Below are 21164 nucleotides of genomic sequence, written 5' to 3' on the forward strand. Positions count from 1 at the left end.
AGAATTAGGAACATTGGGAAAGAAACAATGAAACCCCTCTCTTCCTGTAGATAGGACACATCCTGGCGACATCATCACTTAAGAACTGTAATAAACACTGACTTCCACAACCCAGAGAATTCATAACCTCCAAGCTCAATAGTTAGCTCCCTTCAGATCTGCCATACTGTGACATACTCTAACCAGATTTCCTTGAGACAGTTAGAGTAGTGGGACTTCAATAAATCTAAAACTTGCTAGCCATTCTCCAACACCCTACTACAGAGCGAAACCCATAAATTACAATCCAATGACTTAGAAGGCTAGAAGAACAGATGGATAATGGAAGATATCTAGATGGATAGAAGTAGATAGATAGGCTTACAGAGTTTGGTCTCACCAGCTGCATGGCCTGTTCGTGGAGCAGCTGCTGCTGCAGGATCTCCAGGTGCCTCTGCTCCTCCTCCAACTGGCGACGGATGTACTCCTGACAATAAAAACACACACACACAGACACACAGGTCATCAAGTGTCAGGGAAGACTACATGTACTATGAAGGAGAGTGTTGTCAGTGGAGAGTTCTCCTACCTGCTCGCGGTCAGCCCTCCTCTTCTCCTCCTCTGCCCTCCTGCGCTCCTCCTCCTCTTTACGCCGGCGTTCAACCTCCTCCATACGCCTCTTGTCATCCTGCTCGCGGCGCCGCTGCTCACGCTCCTGCTGTCTCCTCATCTCCCGCTCGCGACGCTGTTGCTATGGACAGCCACAGGGGGCGACAGAGAGCAGGTATCAGGAGCACTGACATCACTATCAGTTAACACACGGAGCTAGTTAGCGGTCTTGTTTATGGTCACCATATCTGGCCATTATGAGATAAGCTAGCCATTTCTTGTTGTGCTGGTCTTGCTTCCCAGGGTTCACAGTTGGTTAACTACGCTATGGAGGTGCCAAGTTTTACCTGTAGGCTTATCATCACCATATCAAAGTCTCTTAAAAATTGGCTCATTAGCATTGATTTATTAAATAATCTCTATAAGTACAGTAAGTAGCTCTACGCCAGTAGAATAAGACCTGCAGGACACTGTGTGTGTGGCCCCTAGTTTTATTAAGTACACTATGGTGGTCCCTGGCTGCATCATGAAGTAGCATGTCTCCATTTTTAACCTTTCAACTTGCAGATGGGGATATCTAAAACAGGAGCACACATTCTCATGCCCCTTAGTCAACTCGCCCAAGAGGATTCCCTGAACCTACAGTATAATTCAGAAATGTATTTGCTCATTAATCATAAGAAACCTTGAGGCTGTCAAGTTGTTTGTGAAACTGTATGGGGAAATTTGTGATTTTGACCTACTGAACACGGAAGGATATATTTTCTGACTCCATTTTACAGGTTGTGTGTCTTTTAAAGAGGTTCCAAGCTGAGACATTAGACATGGTAATATGATGGGGACTACTGCATTTAGGGCATAGGTCTGTGCTGATTTCTACAGACTAAAACAACAGACAAGCAGAAGCTTTCTCCCTCCAGCATGTTCTAAAGTCTCTCTGGCCCGTCTCTCTGGCCCGTCTCTCTGGCCCGGGTCTCCCAGAGAGGCTAAGATAGAGACAGAGCTCTGGAAGAGATAAAGGCCAATTAGGGAACACAACCCAGAGGCTGTACACAAACACACTAATCACTACTGAAAACACAACCCAGAGGAGGGAAACGTCTGTGGGGAGTGTGTTGACTGTTCTAGCATGGTCACAAACATGTTATGCATACATGAACAATTTATGGGTGCAGCCTGCAAAGTAAAAGGAACAAACACACACACACACACACACACACCATTGAATGTAATGAAACAGCGGGGAGCAGGTCTCGAACCCTCGACCTTGGAACCCGAGGTCCGGCGCGCTATCGACTGTGCCGCAAAAGCATGCTCGTGCGGCAGGGTCGATTTCCGCGCTTATAAACCCAGGGTCGCTACATAAACAGGGTGGAAGAACACACACATACACAAACTTAGACACACACAGACACACTCGCTCTCTCTCATACCTCCTCCAGCCTCCTCCTTTGCTCTTTCTGCTGCTCGATGCGTTTCTGCCTCTCTGCCAGTAGTTGGCGCTTGTACTCCTCCTGCTCCCGGAGCTGCTGCTCCTGCAAGAGCTGCTGTCTGCGCAGGGCCTCCGAGCGCTCCTTGTTCTCCTGCTGCAGACGGATGAAGTCCCTACGCAGGGTTGATTCCCCTGGCTGGTTCACTATAGAGCTACGGGACAAATAGATATGTTAATATGGAGCGCTATGGACTGAAAATACATGTTAGCTAACGCATTTGCTATTAGTATGTTGGCTAGTTTTTTGGATTGATCCATGTGGGTTAGTTACCTGGGCTCCCCCTCTTGCTCCTGAGCTTCCTCCTCTTCTTCTTCACTCCCACTGTACTCATACTCTGTATCATCTAGAGAAGAGAGGAAAGGGTGAGAATGTTTCAAATGTCTTCTGGAGATGTCTTAGAGAAGACTAGTAGTGTGTGTGTATTAGTATGTCTAAGACTCACCCTTCTCCCCTCTCTTCTTCTTGGTGCGGTCGATGTGGTCTTTGAGCTGGATGCGGACCTGCCTCTCGTTGGGCTGGTCCCTGATGAAGGGGTGTTTCAGCAGCTGGTCGGTGGGGGGGCGCTGGGTATAGTTCTTCACCAGGGAGCCTTCAATGAAGCTGCAAAACTTCTTAGACCTGAGGAGCGGAGAGAAGCCATTTGTTACTTTTATGAGCCTATCTACCAGGCAATGTCAGATGAGCTATGAAAAAGTTTCACCAGTATCATTTTTTGTAAAATGGAGGTTTAAATGTCTGAAATCATAAGGGCATAGATTAGTTACATACCATTTCTTTGACTTGAGTCGAGGAGGAGGGTTTCTGGGGATGAGGAAGAGCGCTCTCATTGGATGCATATCGCACAGTGCTGGAAGACAAGACAAAACAAACACCAACAATTTCAACCAGGTTAGCTCGCTGGAAAAAATAGTACTGTAGAAGTCCAATAGTAATGTTTGGGGGGGATTTTTCATTTAACTAGGCAAGCCAGTTAAGAACAAATTCTTATTTTCAATGACTGCCTAACCCGGCCAAACACTCCCCCCCTGGACGACGCTGGGCCAATTGTGCGCCGCCCTATGTGTGGTAATAGAGTGGCTGTACTTACGAGGAGCTCCCTCAGCCATCTCTATAGCTGTGATTCCAGTGGACCACAAGTCACTCTGCAGGAGAAAACACACTATGAGAGATATGGACACAGCTACCATTGTGTGTGTGGGTGTGGGTGTGTGCGTGTGTGTGTGTATATATGAATATATACGTGCATGCATCTATATAGGATGGTAATTACCACCCTCTCTGGTCATGACAACATCTACCCCAACCTGCTACTGTACTGTCTGTACTGTCTCATCAGCCTACACAGCCACATACAATGGCACAAACGCAAGCAGCTATCAATCAACTAACTTTACATACAACTGGACACTGACAGCCATTAGCAGATAGTGGCATGGTGTTGTTGAGTACATCTTACTCTGTAGTCGTAGGTGGCGTCTGGGTTCTCGTCGCAGGCAATGACCTCCGGCGCCATCCAATAGGGTGTCCCGATGAAGGTGTTCCTCCGGCCCACTGTCCGGTCCAGCTGGGCGCTCACACCAAAATCCACTGGAGGAGGGGGAGAAGACCAGTCAGAACCAGTTCAAACTAGTTCCGTCCCATGTATCATGTTTCAAACCAGCCTCAGTTTGAATCAGACTCATTTGAACCAGTTTAAACCATTCTAGCCTCTTGCATCAAGTCATCTCAAACCAGTTGAAACCAGTGAACTCACCCAGTTTGACCTCAGCGTTCTCAGTCAGCAGCACGTTCTGGCCCTTGATGTCACGGTGGATCACATGGTGGGCGTGCAGGTGAGCCAACCCCTGTGGAGAAACACAGACCATCATGAGACCACAGATACAAGCATGCAACAGCAAGGGGAACATGTAGGAAGTAAAAGTAGACTCACCCTGAGGATCTCACGGGAGATGTAGGCGATCCAGTCCTCCTTCAGTGTGTTGCCCTTGGTGTTTTTCACCAGGTCTGTGATAGAGCCTGCACCACAGAACTCCATCACCAGCTAGAGACCAATAGAGAGAGAGCGAGTTAGTCATGTACACATATGCGTGTCGCGCACACACACACACACACACACACACACACACACACACACACACACACACACACACACACACACACACACAATGCAGCCATAACAGTGTAGATGTAAAAGGTTAGAGACGCAGCTGTGAAAACAACAGTCGTAGTACCAGTGGTGGAAAAAGTACTCAATTGTCATACTTGAGTAAAAGTAAAGATACCTTAATAGAAAATGACTCAAGTAAAAGTGAAAGTCACCCAGTAAAATACTACTTGAGTAAAAGTCTAAAGGTATTTGGTCTTAAATATACTTAAGTATCAAAAGTAAAAGTATGAATATTTTACCATTCCTTATATTAAGCAAACCAGGCGGCACAATTCTCTTGTTTTTGTTATTTGCAGATAGCCAGGTTACACTGCATCACTCAAACATCATTTACAAACAAAGCATGTGTATTTAGTGAGTCCGAGATCAGAGGCAGTAGGGGTGACCAGCGATGCTCTCTTGATAAGTGTGTGAATTGAACAATTTTCCTGTGCTGATAAGCATTCAAAATGTAATGAGTACTTTTGGGTGTCAGGGAAAATGTATGAAGGAAAAGTATATAATTTTTTAAAAGAATGTAGTGAAGTAAAAATTGTCAAAAATATAAATAGTAAAGTTTTAAAAAATTGTTGCAAATAAACCTACTTAACTACTTTAAAGAATTTTTACTTAAGTCATTTACACCACTGCATGGTACTTGAGTCTAGCGAGAGAACCCCTCACTCCCTTTTCCTCCCTCTCTTTCTAAGTAAAGCAGAGATGGATGGCAATAACTGAGAGTAACCCTGTCCTGGACAAACCTATAGTTAAATCCCTCTCTCTCGCTCCATCCCTCCTCCTTCCCCTATCTTGCTGGTCGTTCGTTCTCCGCAGCTCCTCTATCTCTGAGAGATAAAAAGCCCAGAGTCTGAAAGGGGCCATTAAAGGTAACACTAGCAGGCAAACACACAGGGACTGACCGGGGAAGGAGGGAGGGAGGGAGGGGAGAGATATTGTTGACCCAGAGAGAAAGGAGGAGAGGAAAGGGGAGTTCAAACCACCCAGCCTTTAGGGAAGACTGTTCATTTCTTAAATTGAACCTTGATTTATTAACGAGGCAAGTCAGTTAAGAACAAATTCTTATTTACAATGACGGCCTACCAAAAGGCCTTCTGCGGGGACGGGGATAAAAAAATATATATAGGACAAAACACACGTCACGACAAGAGGGACACCGCAACATTACATACAGAGAGACCGAGACCTAAGACGACAACATAGCAAGGCAGAAACACATGACAACACAACATGGTAGCAACACAAAACATGGCAGAAACATTATTGGGCACAGACAACAGCACAAAGGGCAAGAAGGCAGATACAACAATACATCATGCGAAGCAGACAACTGTCAGTTAGTCCATGTTTGAGTCTTTGAATGAGATAGAGATAAAACTGTCCAGTTTGAGTGTTTGTTGCATCTCGTTGGAGGTGGAGGGAAGGGTGGTTTGAAGGGGATATATCTATAGCCACTCATTCATAGATGGTTGTAGTGAGGAGGACTATGGATGGTGAGGTAGGTAGAGTGAGGATGGTACCTCCTATTGAACCGAACTAGCAATGTCATCCTATGACACCGTTATGAAGGCCTTTTGCTGGAGGTGTCCAAGTAGTTCAGGCTTGAGTTTTAGGTAGATGTATTTGGGACTGAGGGATAGACTAGGTAAATACACACTCACCCATAGCTGGTCGTCATGTCCTGGTGGGCTCTTCTTGATGAAGGCTCCGTAATAGGTGGCTATGTTTCTGTGGTGGGAGTACTTCTTCAGCATATTAATCTCCAGTTTAATCTCCTCTTCTTCATCCTAGACTCACACACAGAGAGGGGGAGAGAGAGAGAAAAAGAGAGAGCGAGAGAGAGAAAGACCATTAATAGAGCTAATAAATTCCCATTGCCCTGGAGAGGGGGGTAATTTTATGAAGTAATGGAGCGAATCATAACAAACAAAACAAATATTCATTGTTCTATTTGTCCTGGCCAGGGAACACATCCTAGAGACATGTGAACTGATAACAGTCTCATCTGAGAGCCCCCGGTGACGAACCAACCAACCACACACACACCCTAACGAGCTCTTTGTTTTGTGTATGATGGTCGATGAACTGACACTCCATAGGTTGTTTACCCCTCATGGCATTTCCAGAGGGGACGTTTGTTGTAATCACGACAACAATAACAGAAACAGACTGCTATTTATTCAACCAAATTGAGCCTGGTAAATACCACCATTTATTGACTTTCAGTCACAACGAGAATGTTGACGAGCATGGAAGTGAAAATGGCACGTTCTATATCGTAAATGATCATGGAGCCAAATAAACCAATATTGTCACACAGGCGCACACACACACAGTGTATGATTCACTCATCAACCATTCTGGCTGGTAAAGCATTGATTTAGCGTCACTTTGTATAACGCTCCCTCAACATGTGGTCTTCCTGTTGCTGGGATGACCTGTCATTTTTTTTTTTTTACTCATCGTCTTATTAATGAAGCCGGTGACTTATGTGGTACTCCCTGATCATATTCTAGTCCTGTACCTTGGCATCGACTTCACTGGACCACTTCTGTATTGAGCGCGTCACTGGTACTTCCTGTTAGAGTTTTTGCTTGTAAGCAGGAATGAGGGAGGACAGAGGTCGTTACGGTCAGATTTGAAAAATGGAGGGCGAGCTTTGTAGGCGTCTATGTGTGTGGGGTAAAGGTAGGTGGTCTAGATTTTTGTAGCCTCCACTTGCTTAGCTGACATTTCTGGTAGATTTAAGTTTTCCTGCATTAAAATCGCCGGCCACTAGGAGTGCCGCCTCTGGATGAGCATTCTTGTTGTTGTTGCTTATACAGCTTGTTGAGTGTGGTCTTGGTGCCAGCATCGGTTTGTGGCGGTAAATAGACGGCTGTGGAAAACATAGATGATCTCGGTAAATAATATGGTCCATAGCTTATCATAAGGTATTCTAACTCAGGTGAGCAAAACCTTGAGACTTCCTTAATGTTAGAGATTGCGCACCAGCTGATGTTATCAATAAGACACACATCCACTGAGCTTAACCGGCGCTGCCGCTCTGTCCTGCCGATGCATAGAAAAACCAGCTAGAATATGATCCGTGTCCTTGTTCAACCTAGTTTCTGAGAAACATAGGATATTACAGTTTCTCAGGTCCCGTTGATAGGATAGTTTCAAACGGAGCTCATCCAGTTTGTTCTCCAGTGATTGGTGTACATTCGCCAATAGAACAGAGGGTAGAGGCAGATTATTTACTTTCCGCCGTAGCTTCATTAGGGTGCACGCGCATCGGCCTCTATATCGCTGTCTCTTTCTCTTCCGGATCAGGGCCAGGTTTAGGTCATAGGAAATGTAGGAGGAGACATTATGTACAAAAAAAGTTGAGCTCACAAAATAGCAGAATTGGTCAGGAGCATGTGAAACATCCGCTATGCATTTCAGTGCCATTCTTTTCTCAGTCTGCACTTTCCATAACCTCATATTTTCATCACCACATCTTCTATCCCCCAGTTCTCTCATAGTCCGGATGCCATTTTCACAACTCTAAATCATGTGTAGGAAGTGGAGGCAGATTATGGTGGGAGGTGTTAACAAGGGTGGCCATCTTACAGATAGTATCACACACAGTGGAAAGAATAAGAGGGATGGGTCACCCTTTTTAATACCTCCCACCATCATTATCTCACTTTCTACAATAAAGATATTCAGCTAAGAGAGTGAGCCAAGACAGAGAGAAGAGATGAGTTGAGAGAGACAGTGCACGAAAGAGAGAAAGAAGAGATAGCCAACAAGAGGGAGAGAGGAATGAGCTTTTGCTAATAACTTCTAACTCCTATTGAATCCCAGTGAATTAGCCTCCAAAAGCAGCCTCTCTGCTAGGTTAGCTTGAGGAGCAGGACTCTAGATACTACAGTCCTGTGCTCTAGTACACCTAATGTGATTAGTAGTTATACAGTCAAAGAGGCAGGGAGACGAGTGATAGGGAGAGAAAGAGCAAAAGGAAGGGAGAGAAGAGAGATGGGTAGTGATGGGAAGAGAGCAAGACAGAGAGAGGAGGAGCAAGAAAGAGGGCGGGAAAGCGAGCAATAGAAAAGGGGAGAGCAAGAGAGAGAGAAAGGAGACAGCAGGCAGGAGAGGTGATGAGAGATGAGTGGCTGAGCGACTTAAAACCCTCCCATAATCCCACTGCACTTCAAATGAACCTTCTGAGAGGAGGAAAGAAAAACAAACTCTTCCCCTTCTCTCTCTTCCACTCTTCTCTATTTCTCCCTCCCTCCCTCCCTCTATGCTGTATGTAGGACAGGAAGTGGTATCTGGGTCAGAGCACATATGCTGAAATGAGCCTGTAGAGTAGAGTGAAGCTAAAACTATACTGGAGCTGTCTGTAGCTATACTGTAATATGTTATATTCACAGGAACACAGGGAACACACATACATGGTAGGGAGCTGTCTGTAGCTATACTGTAATATGTTATATTCACAGGAACACACGGAACACACATACATGGTAGGGAGCTGTCTGTAGCTCTACTGTAATATGTTATATTCACAGGAACACACGGAACACACATACATGGTAGGGAGCTGTCTGTAGCTCTACTGTAATATGTTATATTCACAGGAACACAGGGAACACACATACATGGTAGGGAGCTGTCTGTAGCTCTACTGTAATATGTTATATTCACAGGAACACACGGAACACACATACATGGTAGGGAGCTGTCTGTAGCTCTACTGTAATATGTTATATTCACAGGAACACACATACATGGAACACACATACATGGAACACAGGAACACACATAGGTAGGGAGCTGTCTGTAGCTCTACTGTAATATGTTATATTCACAGGAACACACAGAACACACATACATGGTAGGGAGCTGTCTGTAGCTCTACTGTAATATGTTATATTCACAGGAACACACGGAACACACATACATGGTAGGGAGCTGTCTGTAGCTCTACTGTAATATGTTACATTCACAGGAACACACAGAACACACATACATGATAGGGAGCTGTCTGTAGCTCTACTGTAATATGTTACATTCACAGGAACACACGGAACACACATACATGGTAGGGAGCTGTCTGTAGCTCTACTGTAATATGTTACATTCACAGGAACACACAGAACACACATACATGGTAGGGAGCTGTCTGTAGCTCTACTGTAATATGTTACATTCACAGGAACACACAGAACACACATACATGATAGGGAGCTGTCTGTAGCTCTACTGTAATATGTTACATTCACAGGAACACACAGAACACACATACATGGTAGGGAGCTGTCTGTAGCTCTACTGTAATATGTTACATTCACAGGAACACACAGAACACACATACATGGTAGGGAGCTCGGGCAGAAGAACTGGGTTTACAATAAAATGATATGTTCTCATCTTAGGCATAGACCCTATAACTGGTGTGCACCATCACTACACATACATCAATGATGCTACCTGGCTCTCTGCTTCTTCAAGTAGTACTATACCATTGTATACACAGTTAAATAGTACTGGGCAATTCCACTGTAACGGAAAAATGAATGCCAAACAAAAAAACATTTATTTCAAGTTTAACAAGCCATACAACTATATGCACAATCACTACTTTGAACAATTTACAAAGTAAATAAAAAAATACATATTTACTGGAAAAACTCTGCAGATGCAGTAAAATGTCGCTCCGTTTTATTCTGTTACCAAACATTGTATCTGCACAGTTCTTCCTGTAAACGTGGAAATTGTTAAAAGTTGCCTTTTTACAAAGAGGTGCATGGTTTGTTTGTTTGTTTTTTAGGAATACATTTTCAAGTGAAAAATCTGGGTCACTGTTTCCATGCTCTACAAACAGATGTTTTCTGCTGACCAGGAGTTCCTGGATGACGCATATCATATGTACTGGATCCTGTAAATCCACTAGACTAGCCTATCCCCCTGCAGGACAACGATAGAAGATCAAGATTTTCAAAAATAAACATGCTACCACAACCCAACTAATTCCCTCTCTTGGCAAACGCCCAAACCCCAACTGAAGTGTTTATTTTACAAAACAGCTGAACAGTGAGAAAATGACCCCTTCACAGAAAAGAGTTGATATGTGAAAGATCTGTAATAAGTGTAGACCACCAGTAGGACTGTATAAGTACAAGCCACACGCCAATACTCAGACAGTCTGGCAAACAGAATCCATCTCTCATTCTCCGTCCTCCTACTCACTCCATCCATTCTTCTCCCTGTCCTAATCGTTTTTTTTTATTTTGCGTTATTGACAAGAGAAATCAAAGGATGGTGCTTGGATGTTTTTTTCTCAATCAGTAACAGGGTAAGAATATGCTTTGTCATGTAGGCAAATACTGTCTGTAACATTTGCCTAGTGACAATAGTCTGAGTCTGTCTTTCTGTTCACACTTAGTATACACGCACGCAAATACACACACAAACTTCTTACATGCAGTATGCCAAGATAAGAGGAGTGTGTAACGCAAATAGCAATGACACACCAGTTCTTCTTCAACACGGAGGGTAAGAAACTGCTGAGTCACATCCAGTGTGTATTACTGTATTGAGCTCAGATTCTTGACAGCACCTTCACTCTCACTGTTTTTGGCCCGTTTATGTGCCATTTTATGTGTTGTGTACAAAGTGCCAGTCAAAAGTTTGGACACACCTACTCATACTTTATTGTTTGACTATTTTCCACATTGTAGAATAATAATAGTAAAGACATCAAAACTATGAAATAACACATATCATGTAGTAACCAAAAAAGTGTTAAATTAATCAAAATATAGATATAAATTTTTCTCCCTAACCCGGAAGACGCTATGCCAATTGTGCGTCGCCCCACAAACTCCCGGTCGCGGCCGGCTGCGAGAGAGCCTGGGCGCAAACCCAGAGTCTCTGGTGGCACAGCTAGCACTGCGATGCAGTACCCTAGACCACTGCGCCACCCGAGAGGCCCATCAAAATATATTTTATATTCTTCAAAGTAGCCAACCTTTGCCTTGATGACAGCTTGCACTCTCTTTGCATTCTCTTAACCAGCTTCATGAGGAATGCTTTTCTAACAGTCATAAAGGAGTTCCCACATATCATGAGCACTTGTTGGCTGTTTTTCCTTCCCTCTGCGGTCCAACTCATCCAAAACCATCCCAATTGGGTTGAGGTCGGGTGATTGTGGAGGCCAGGTCATCTGATGCAGAACTCTCATCATTCTCCTTGGTCAACTAGCTCTTACACATCCTGGAGGTGTGTTTAGTGTTGTTGTCCTGTGGAAAAACAAATGATAGTGGGACTAAGCGCAAACCAGATGGGAAAGCATATCGCTGCGGAATGCTGTGGTAGCCATGCTGGTTAAGTGTGACTTGAATTCTAAATAAATCACAGACAGTGTCACCAGCAAAGCACCTTCACACCATCACACCTCCTCCTCCATGCTTCACGGTGGGAACCACACATGGAGATCATCTGTTCACCTACTCTGCGTCTCACAAAGACGCGGCGGTTGGAACCAAAAATCTCAGATTTGGACTCAGAGGACATATTTCCACTGGTCTAATGTACATTGCTCGTGTTTCTTGTTCCAAGCAGGTGTCTTCTTATTATTGGTGTCCTTTAGTATTGGTTTCTTTGCAGCAATTTGACCATGAACAGTTGATGTTGCAATGTGTCTGTTACTTGAACTCTGTGAAGCATTTATTTGGGCTGCAATCGGAGGTGCAGTTAACTCTAATGAAGTTATCCTAAATAGCAGAGGTTCATCTGGGTCTTCCTTTCCTGTGGCGATCCTCATGAGACCAGGTTTCATCATAGCGCTTAATGTTTTTTGCGACTGCACTTGAAGAAACTTAAAAGTTTCTTGACATTTTCCATATTGACTGACCTTTATATCTTAAACTATTGATGGACTGTCATTTCGCTTAGCTTATTTGAACTGTTCTTGCCATAATATGGACTTGGTCTTTTATCTATCTTCTGTATACCACCCCTACCTTGTCACAACACAACTGATTGGCTCAAACACATTAAGAAGTAAAGAAATTCCCCAAATTAACTTTTAACAAGGCACACCTGTTCATTGAAATGCATTCCAGGTGACTACCTCATGAAACTGGTTGAGAGAATGCCAAGAGTGTGCAAAGCTGCCATCAAGGCAAAGGATGGCTACTTTGAAGAATCTCAAATATAAAATATATTTTGATTTGTTTAACACTTTTTTGGTTACTACATGATTCCATATGGGTTATTTCATCGTGTTGATGTCTTCACTATTATTCTATATGTCGAAAATAGTAAAAATAAAGAAAAGGCCAGGAATGAGTAGGTATGTCCAAACCTTTGACTGGTATTGTACGTTGTCTGTCAAGGGTTATTTTTACTTGTTTTGTACACTAGGGGGCACTATATGTTGGGGTCATGGGTCACTGGTCACATATATGGGTCTTTCTATAAATAATGGGGCCAATATGTGACATTGGGATAAACATTTCAAAATGGTTTGAAACAAAAATGTAAAAAGATTTTTATGCAGTTCCACATGTGTACTTAGAGGAAATTGTCCCATAACTCCACCTATACAACAACATAGACCTAGGACTATACATTATTTAAGCAGGGTTCATATAGACATTGGCAAGTCAAATTCTAGGACTTTCAGGGACTTTTTCATGCACTTAATTGTTATTTTCACTGACCTCAATGTTATACAGCTGTATGATTTACATATGGCCTAATATTGAATCCCCCACCTTCCCCCAAAAGCATGCAATTTTTTAAAAATTACCACTTTAAGAATCATGCATTTATTAGGCTTTGCCAATGCATTGATATTCAAAGTATTACATTTAAAAAATGTGTGAGAACAATATGGACATTGCCTGACTAAATAGATTGGATGTATGCATGGCGATTTTTCTGTAGCCCAGTTGCCGACGCAGGTACACATAATAAACCCATGAATAATGGTAGCATTAATCTCACTATTTGAATCTCACCATTGTTGTTTTTATATTGAGAAAGTGTCCAAAAACCAGGTTTTTTTTTTAATGAAAGGATTTGAATGGTAAAGCCAAGTTGAGGCAAGCAGATGTCATCCTCATAATGAACGCACATGATTTAACCGAAACAGAGAACTGCAACACGCTTGAAGCAGCAGGAAACGACCGGAAGTGGCCACATCTCTCACAACAACTGACACAAAATGTAATCACGGATAATTATAAAGGGAGCAGGAGGACTTTTCAAGCACCAAAATGAGGAAATGTCAAATGTTCAAGGTAGGCCTATTCCAGTACTTTCTGAGCTCCAAATTCAAGTTCAAGTGTCATTCGGAAAATTCCTTCCTGGATCAGATGACCATATGTGAAAACATTACAACGTAACTAAATCAGTTGGACACCAAATGCGCATCCAACAAGTATTATGCAAGGTAAGGTGAACTCTTTCGGTTTGAAGCATGCGATTTTTCAACCGCAAACATCATTTTGGATTTGTGTGCCCATGAAAACAGTTTTCACCCCGTAACATAAGACACGAAATGTTACGGAGTTAGACAGCATTTCTGAGATCTCTATACAAAAAAACTGTCCAACAGCTAGATCCAAGATTCTTACAGGATTTAAGTTTAAATGTCTAATTTAACTGATTAATGCTTAGTATACGATATAATGACAACTTACACTGCCATTCATGCAAGGACAGAAAATTCATATTTGTCACACGATTGTTGAACAAATCCAGACACCAACCATAATAAACAGGTTAAACATAGGTTTTAAATCAACTCGTGAAATGTATTGAATATAGCTATGACTCCCCCCCCTTATCTTAATGTAATGACATGGGAAAAAATTGCTGATTATTATCAATGACTTATCAACAGCTGTAAAAAGTTGTCAAGTGTAGGAAATCCTCACAGGTACCCTAGTTTGTAGCAAGACCCATATTGGTAGCAGAGGAAGGGCTTTTTTTCACCAATGCGAATGGTTCTTTCTGTTGCCTGTGGCTTTTCAAAAGGATCTCACACACACACACACACACACACACACACACACACACACACACACACACACACACACACACACACACACACACACACACACACACACACACACACACACACACACACACACACACACACACACACACACACACACAGATCTAAAGGATGTCACGCTGCTTGCTTATCAAGTACAACTTCCTCCCGATTCAGTCCATACCTGGCACGAACTCCAGACCTCTGTCTTGCTAGCAGAAGTGACCAATCTCCTGAAGTGTCTTACCAGTCAGCACCACATGAAAAGCTAGCGATTCACTCCATCCAGCTCCAAACACAAACTCAGCTTTGTAGCATGAAGAGGAAAAATACTACGGAGGTTGAAGCCCTACATTCATATAAGCCTGATATTATAGCTATTTTAGGAGGGAAAATATTGACTAGGGGAATTGAGGAAAGGAGAGAGGGCAAGAGGTTAATCTTGGCAACTACTACTATCCATCTATTTGTGTTTTGGTTATATTTAAAACATATCTAGGGCCTCAGATGCAATAAAAAATGACTTGGGGTATGTCACAAATCTACATGGGCTATAATGTGGGTGGCTATAGAGTATCAAACAATGATCAAACATAGCTGGAACCGTGAGTCAAGTACTATTCTGTGATCCCAGCTTCTTGAAACCAGGTCTGACATGAGTAAAATTACATCCATCTGGTTCTTAAAAAGGAAATGTTCCTCTGGGGAGCCTATTGGAGGGAATATAAAGTCTAGAATAAGTCCAAGGAAGGATTAGACAGTGATGTCATAAATCACTGGATTATTCAGGAAGTAGTAGCATATGAGCACTGGGAACCAACATGGAACTCCTAATGAATGGAAGTGAATATGTGGGAGACAAAGGACTACCAAGTAAAGGTGTGGAGACTGCCAAGTGAAACTGTCAGTCTAACCAGCGCTCTGTTATATCACACACAAAACTCTCCCAATCGAGCGAAGGCTTACCTCTGTGACATCCATGACCTTGATGGCCGCCAGTTGTCCTGTCTTGACATGTCGGCCCTGCAGAGACAGACAGAGAAAGAGACACAAAGACAGAGAGAGAGACCGGGAGAGAGACAGAGAGTGAGATGAGTGAACAACATTTCAGCCCTGATATGCAACGTATCCAAGTGACATAGTTTCAGTCAGAAAGAGCTTGAGCGCTTCGTTCCTAACCATGACTGGACACTTCACATGACAATCATGGAAACTATAACGGCAGATATCAGGTACGTAAGTAACAGCCCTGTCCATCATTACGACCCCATGCTAGTCTTTAGTTACCTCCAGAATGTAAATCATTCTAACCATTGCAATCTTCAATTACATCATATTTTCTGTTAACAGAGGAAGTAGTGGAATAGTAAGGGAGGGGGTTAATGAGGGGGTCACAGGGCTTTGCTGGACTGACTGGGAGCACAAGCAGACAAGAAGGATGACTAGAGCAAAGAAAGACATGGGTTCACAACCTCAATAAAAAATCTGCTTGCAAATCAGAATCAAATGCTGAACAGAATACAGTAAGCTAGATATAAGAGAGAGAGATGGAGAATGAAAAGACAGAGAATCCCAGAGTCATGACAGTTGTATGGGCATATGTCAGTGCTGAGTTTGGGGGTCTGTTTCCCAGCGCCAGTCTGCTTAGTCTTTTCAGTGCCCTTCATGGAACAGTCACCATGACAACGTGTCCTACCACGTTTTTAACGATAGGGATGAGAGAAGGCTGAAGGAAAGAAGGAGAGGAGTGACAGGTCTAGTGTGTGTGTGTCCCTATCCTCAGCACTTGGCAACCCTGCCTGAGTTGAAATGTGTATTTAAAATGACTCAGGCACTGACAAAGACACCCCACTGAGGGCAGGGAACTCAACCAGGCAGCAGCAACACAGGACCGCACAGCACCCCAAGAGGACACTGCCAGCTACCAGACAGACTTTAACACTCCACCCTTGGCTGCCCAGGGATACACCAGACCAGAAATCTCAGCAAGGCCCCATAAATGAACTGCACACTCACAAACCCTCACACACCCCAATCAAGCAGAACTGGAATGCCTATTTGCCTGTTTAATGCCAGGCAGGGCGTAGGGCAGCTGTGGTCCTGAGGGATTCTGTCTGGGAGAGGGGGTAATCTAATCTGGTGATCTGTCTAATGACTGTGGGGATTAAAGAATGTCTCACCAGTCCACATTTACACACAAACACACATAGGTACAACACAAGAGCAGCCTGTAAGCATAACAGGAAAAGTCCCATCACAGTTACATAGCGGTACCTAGATAAAACTAAATTGCAGGTTTATAATTCCTATACTATTCATATGATGTTCATGCCTTGAAATGGTATTTCAACAATAATGCAGAATGGTCATCTAACAGCAATGTTATTACCTTGATGAAACCATCACAGTTAGGGATGCACAATATATCGGTGAACATATCGGAATCGGACGATATTAGCTAAAAATGCCAACATTGGTATCGGCCAGAAGTCTAGTTTAACGCTGATGTGCAAAACCAATGTCAAAACTGATGTGCATACCTATATAATGTAGGTACATGACGTAATGACGCCACGTAAAATGTTGCACTGCACTTGCAACACAGCATTCCTAAACTAGCCCACAATGTCTGCTGTGTGGATCGAGCAGTCAACAAGTCGAGCAGTAATTTGAAAGATTAAGAAAATTTAATCGAGACAACTCAAAGGCGAAATCCATTAACGCCAAGATAATGGAATTCATTGCCCTTGACAATCAACCATTCTCTGTCGTGGGTGATGTTGGCTTTCGCGACTGGTCGAGCACCGGTACACACTAACGTTACCAAGATGTTGTTCAGATGAACAGTAGAACTGTCAAAGCTGAACAAAAAAGTCTGCAAACAAGCAAACATCGGCCACGAATGTTGGTAATAAAGCATTATTTGTTTGACCGCAACTTCTGGGGTAGCTAGCTAGCTTTAGCTTGGTACCTAAAGCACCAATACAACCAGCCTGAAAACAGTAGAAACTGCAGTCATTTTCACTATTCTTAGCAATGATTTAGGAATCCTTGTGAGTAAGTATTAGCAAGGTAGACACTTGTTCGCCTATTGAAATTGAACTTCAGTTCATGAAAATAAATAGCAGCCAGCAAGCTTCATCTGGCTAGTGAGGCTCGACCTGACCAGGTTATGTGTTGTGAAGCTAGCCACAATAAGGATTAGGCACAATAGTGGAATTTGCGGTTTGCCTTCAAAATAAAAAGTACCTCCTTGAAAGTGATGCAGAAGGTTACAATTGGTGGACTCATGCCATATTTAGATGAGATAATGTTAAACAAGGTTGAAATGTGAAGCAACGAAATGGGGTATCAGTCTACTCGGTGACACCCACAGAACACAACTGTGAAGAGTTTACGCAAATATTAGCATTGTAGCTCTTTTCGCGGGACTGTGACTGTGTGAAATCACCTCCCCAGTCAGCTTATTGGGTGTATTGACATTCATATTGTACTGTACAGCTTTACCTAAGGATTGGAGATCAATGAAATGGGGTAACAGTCTACTCAAGAGTTATCAGTCTCCAAAACATCCACGCGGCATTGTTTTTTCTCTGGATAGTGTTCAATACACATAGGTTGACAATAAATGTGGCTCAATTCACAGTTGTTTCAGAGTCCCGCAATAAGAGCTACAATGCTAATGTTCTCTGGGTGTAGACTCATACCCCATATCATTGATCCACAATCCATAGGTGAAGTGAAATACGTATGCCCCCAATGCAATTGTAAAGTATAATACATCCAGTGTGATTTCAACAGATTTGTCAAATTAACAAATTATTGTCTTTTGTTGATTTTATATAACATTCCAACCTCGTTTATCATGATCTATTAAACTATGGCATAATTCTACTATTTGTATCGCTGTCAATGACATACTTTTGTTTTGAAGGCTAACCGCAAAGTCCACTGTTGTGGCTAATCCTTATTGTGGCTAGCTTCACATAGATGGGCCCGACCACCATTATCAAATAAGAACTGTCTTATAAATTAGGCTTATTTTAGACGTTGACACCTAGCTATACAGTTAGCTAGCTAACTATTGCTACTGAAACAGATGTCGTTTTGCTATGTTTTTGGGGAAGAACATTGTTTGCTCCCATGAGCTAGCTAGCTTTTTTTATGACCAGCACTGTAGGTGCGCGAGACAACTTTACCAGCACCGTAGCATACGTATCGATGAATCGTTGTGACATGAAGTACAAGTGATATTGTAATCAATGTGTAATAACTACGTTAAAAATGTATGAACGCATTAAATAATTATGGAACATGCAGTCATATTCAGATCCTGATTGGTCAATAAGCGTAAATGACTGAACAAATTAACAACGAAACAGCACAACAAGTAAGTGAAAGAAATAGGTTTTATTGTATTTTACTGGTAATGGGAACATACGTAAATGCCAACAAAATTACTTTAGTCAGTGTATGTGTGTGTAACCTTTATTTAACTAGGAAAGTCAGTTAAGAACAAATACTTCTTTAACAATGACGGCCTACCCCGGCCAAACCCGGACAATGCTGGGCCAATTGTGCGCAGCCCTATGGAACTCCCAATCACGGCTGGATGTGATACAGCCTGGATTTGAACCAGGGACTGTAGTGACGCCTCTTGTACTGAGATGCAGTGCCTTAGACAGCTGCGTCCATGTCTGTGTGTTAAATATTTAACTGTACTAGAATGCTTAAAAGTCTGCTAAAATTGTAAATATTGGTTATCAGTATTGGGGTTTTTTTGGCAAGGAAAATATCGGATATCGGTATCGGCCAAAAATGTCATATCGGTGCATCACTAAATCACAGTGTGAGAAGGGTTGGCTGAAGACCAGTAAATGGCTTCTATCACTCTCTTCTATCACTTCTATCAATGACTTCTATCACCCTTAACAGCGTGCTGTGTTGCTTTCTGGGGACTGTAATGGACACACACCTGTGTGTATGTCAAGGGGTAATGGATGACTCAGCAGAGCTGGTGTAATGGCCACACATGCTGGAAGAAGATGGATGCTGCCATTTAATGGAACCTGATAGAGGTTGACCACTGGGCCCGTTCACTCTGGGCAAACACCATACACTCAGACACACACACACACGTACAACAGATGAAGCACACACTCACAGTATGTGCATGAAGACACACACAATAAATATCCAGTGCTTATTGCCTAATCAGTCTAGACTTATTTCCTCACTTTGAGAATTTGTAGAACACATTTTTTCCCTTTTTAGCAATTTCAAGTACATGAGTGTGTGAGAGAGACGTGGGCGTGCAGAGGTGGCGTGGGAGAAGAAGGAGATAGAGGGAGATGGGGAATAAGAGGGAGCAAAGAAAGAAAGAGGCTGAGGGCCAAGTATTTCTGCGGATCTTAGTGGTTATTCAGATTCACACACACACACACGGCCTGAGGGTGACTCGGTGCATATGGTAAGGAGGGTTGGTATAGGTGCCCCTGACTGGAGATTAGAATTCATCACTACCTGTCATGATGTCAGTGTCAGCCTTTGGGTTGTGTCAATGAGTTGTCTCTCATTCATTCTCTTTTACTCCATCCCTCCATCGTGAGGTTTGTTTCAGACCTCTTTGAAGTTAAATAACCCACAAGTGATTGGCACCCAACCATTTCACTCTCAGAGCTGTGTATGTGCTTGCATGTGTGCGTTTGTGGAAATGTGTGTGTGTTTGTGTGTGTGTAGGAGTGTGTGTGTCATGTTTGTCATTTATTATCATGTCTTGTCCCTGTGCTCCCCATGCTATTCGTTTCCCTCTGCTGGTCTTATTTGGTTCTTTCCCTCCTTCTATCCCTCTCTCTCCCCCTCCCTCTCTCACTCTCTCGCTCTCTCTTCTCTCTATCGTTCCGTTCCTGCTCCCAGCTGTTCCTATTCCCCTAATCATCATTTAGTCTTCCCACACCTGTTCCCGATCCTTTCCCCTGATTAGAGTCCCTATTTATTCCTTTGTGATCCGTTCCTGTCCCGTCGGTTCCTTGTATTGTATTCACCATGCTGTGATTGCCCTGTCCTGTCGTGTTTTTGCCGTGATTGTGTATCACCCTGTCCTGTCGTGTTTTGTGCCTTCATCAGATGCTGCGTGTGAGCAGGTGTCTCAGTGACTACGGCCTGCGCCTACCCGGCGACCTGCAGTCTGTGGCCGCTTCTCCAGTTGTTTTCCCTCTACAAGTCTAGAGGATTTCTGTTATTCCGTTTTGGACTTTAATAAACTCTGTTTCTGTTAAGTGTGGGTCCTCTTTCACCTGCATGACAGTGTGTTTGTGTGTGTTTAGGAGTATGTGTGTGTGTGTGTGTGTGTGTGTGTGTGTGTGTGTGTGTGTGTGTGTGTGTGTGTGTGTGTGTGTGTGTGTGTGTGTGTGTGTGTGTGTGTGTGTGTGTGTGTGTGTGTGTGTGTGTGTGTGTGTGTGTCCTCTCCAAGGTGAGAGAGGTGATATCGGCAGCATCCAGACCAATCACAGGAGGCCCACTCCCCTATGACATCATCTGCTCAGGTTCCTCTACTCCACAGACACACAGCCTTGTGTCTGCCCTCTATCTGCCTAACACACACAGGTGCACACACAAACACAAAGGTCAATAATAACCCAGCCGTGTGAGTATTCACTTCCCCATCTGCATCTAGTCACAGTCAAATATAGTAAGTATATAAAATCAAATATAACAGATGGGCTTCTGCAGTGTTTCCCCCAGGATTGTTTTCAGCAGTGGTGGCAAAATTATGTTGACAACATCGGAAATATAACTGATTCAAGACACTGAACTGTAGTGAGATGATAAGGAACACACAGTGGTTGTGCAATCCTGGCTCTCATTCGCACCACTGCTC

At 43.2% G+C, this 21164-nt stretch overlaps 1 protein-coding gene across 21 annotated transcripts in view; it reads right to left on the bottom strand.

Annotated features, from left to right (window-relative positions):
- LOC124044041 (mitogen-activated protein kinase kinase kinase kinase 4-like) overlaps positions 1-21164 on the bottom strand; it is a 96965-nt gene that overhangs the window by 31950 nt on the left and 43851 nt on the right. For 13 of the 21 annotated variants that reach the window (XR_006840422.1, XM_046363382.1, XM_046363377.1 and 10 more), the window contains exons 3-14: positions 15251-15307; positions 5907-6032; positions 4012-4122; positions 3835-3925; positions 3538-3668; positions 3169-3223; positions 2850-2928; positions 2524-2699; positions 2352-2424; positions 2022-2232; positions 569-730; positions 365-466 (exon numbers count right to left, since the gene is read on the bottom strand). Coding sequence is in view for 20 of the 21 variants with exons in the window: in XM_046363382.1 (XP_046219338.1) it covers positions 365-466; positions 569-730; positions 2022-2232; positions 2352-2424; positions 2524-2699; positions 2850-2928; positions 3169-3223; positions 3538-3668; positions 3835-3925; positions 4012-4122; positions 5907-6032; positions 15251-15307 (1374 nt within the window). In the remaining variant the exon portion in view is untranslated. The remainder of the gene's footprint in view (positions 1-364; positions 467-568; positions 731-2021; positions 2233-2351; positions 2425-2523; positions 2700-2849; positions 2929-3168; positions 3224-3537; positions 3669-3834; positions 3926-4011; positions 4123-5906; positions 6033-15250; positions 15308-21164) is intronic. The other 8 variants (XM_046363392.1, XM_046363389.1, XM_046363391.1 and 5 more) reach the window with 1 other exon arrangement.

Source organism: Oncorhynchus gorbuscha, linkage group LG09 (assembly GCF_021184085.1).
Source record: "Oncorhynchus gorbuscha isolate QuinsamMale2020 ecotype Even-year linkage group LG09, OgorEven_v1.0, whole genome shotgun sequence".
NCBI lineage: Eukaryota > Metazoa > Chordata > Actinopteri > Salmoniformes > Salmonidae > Oncorhynchus > Oncorhynchus gorbuscha.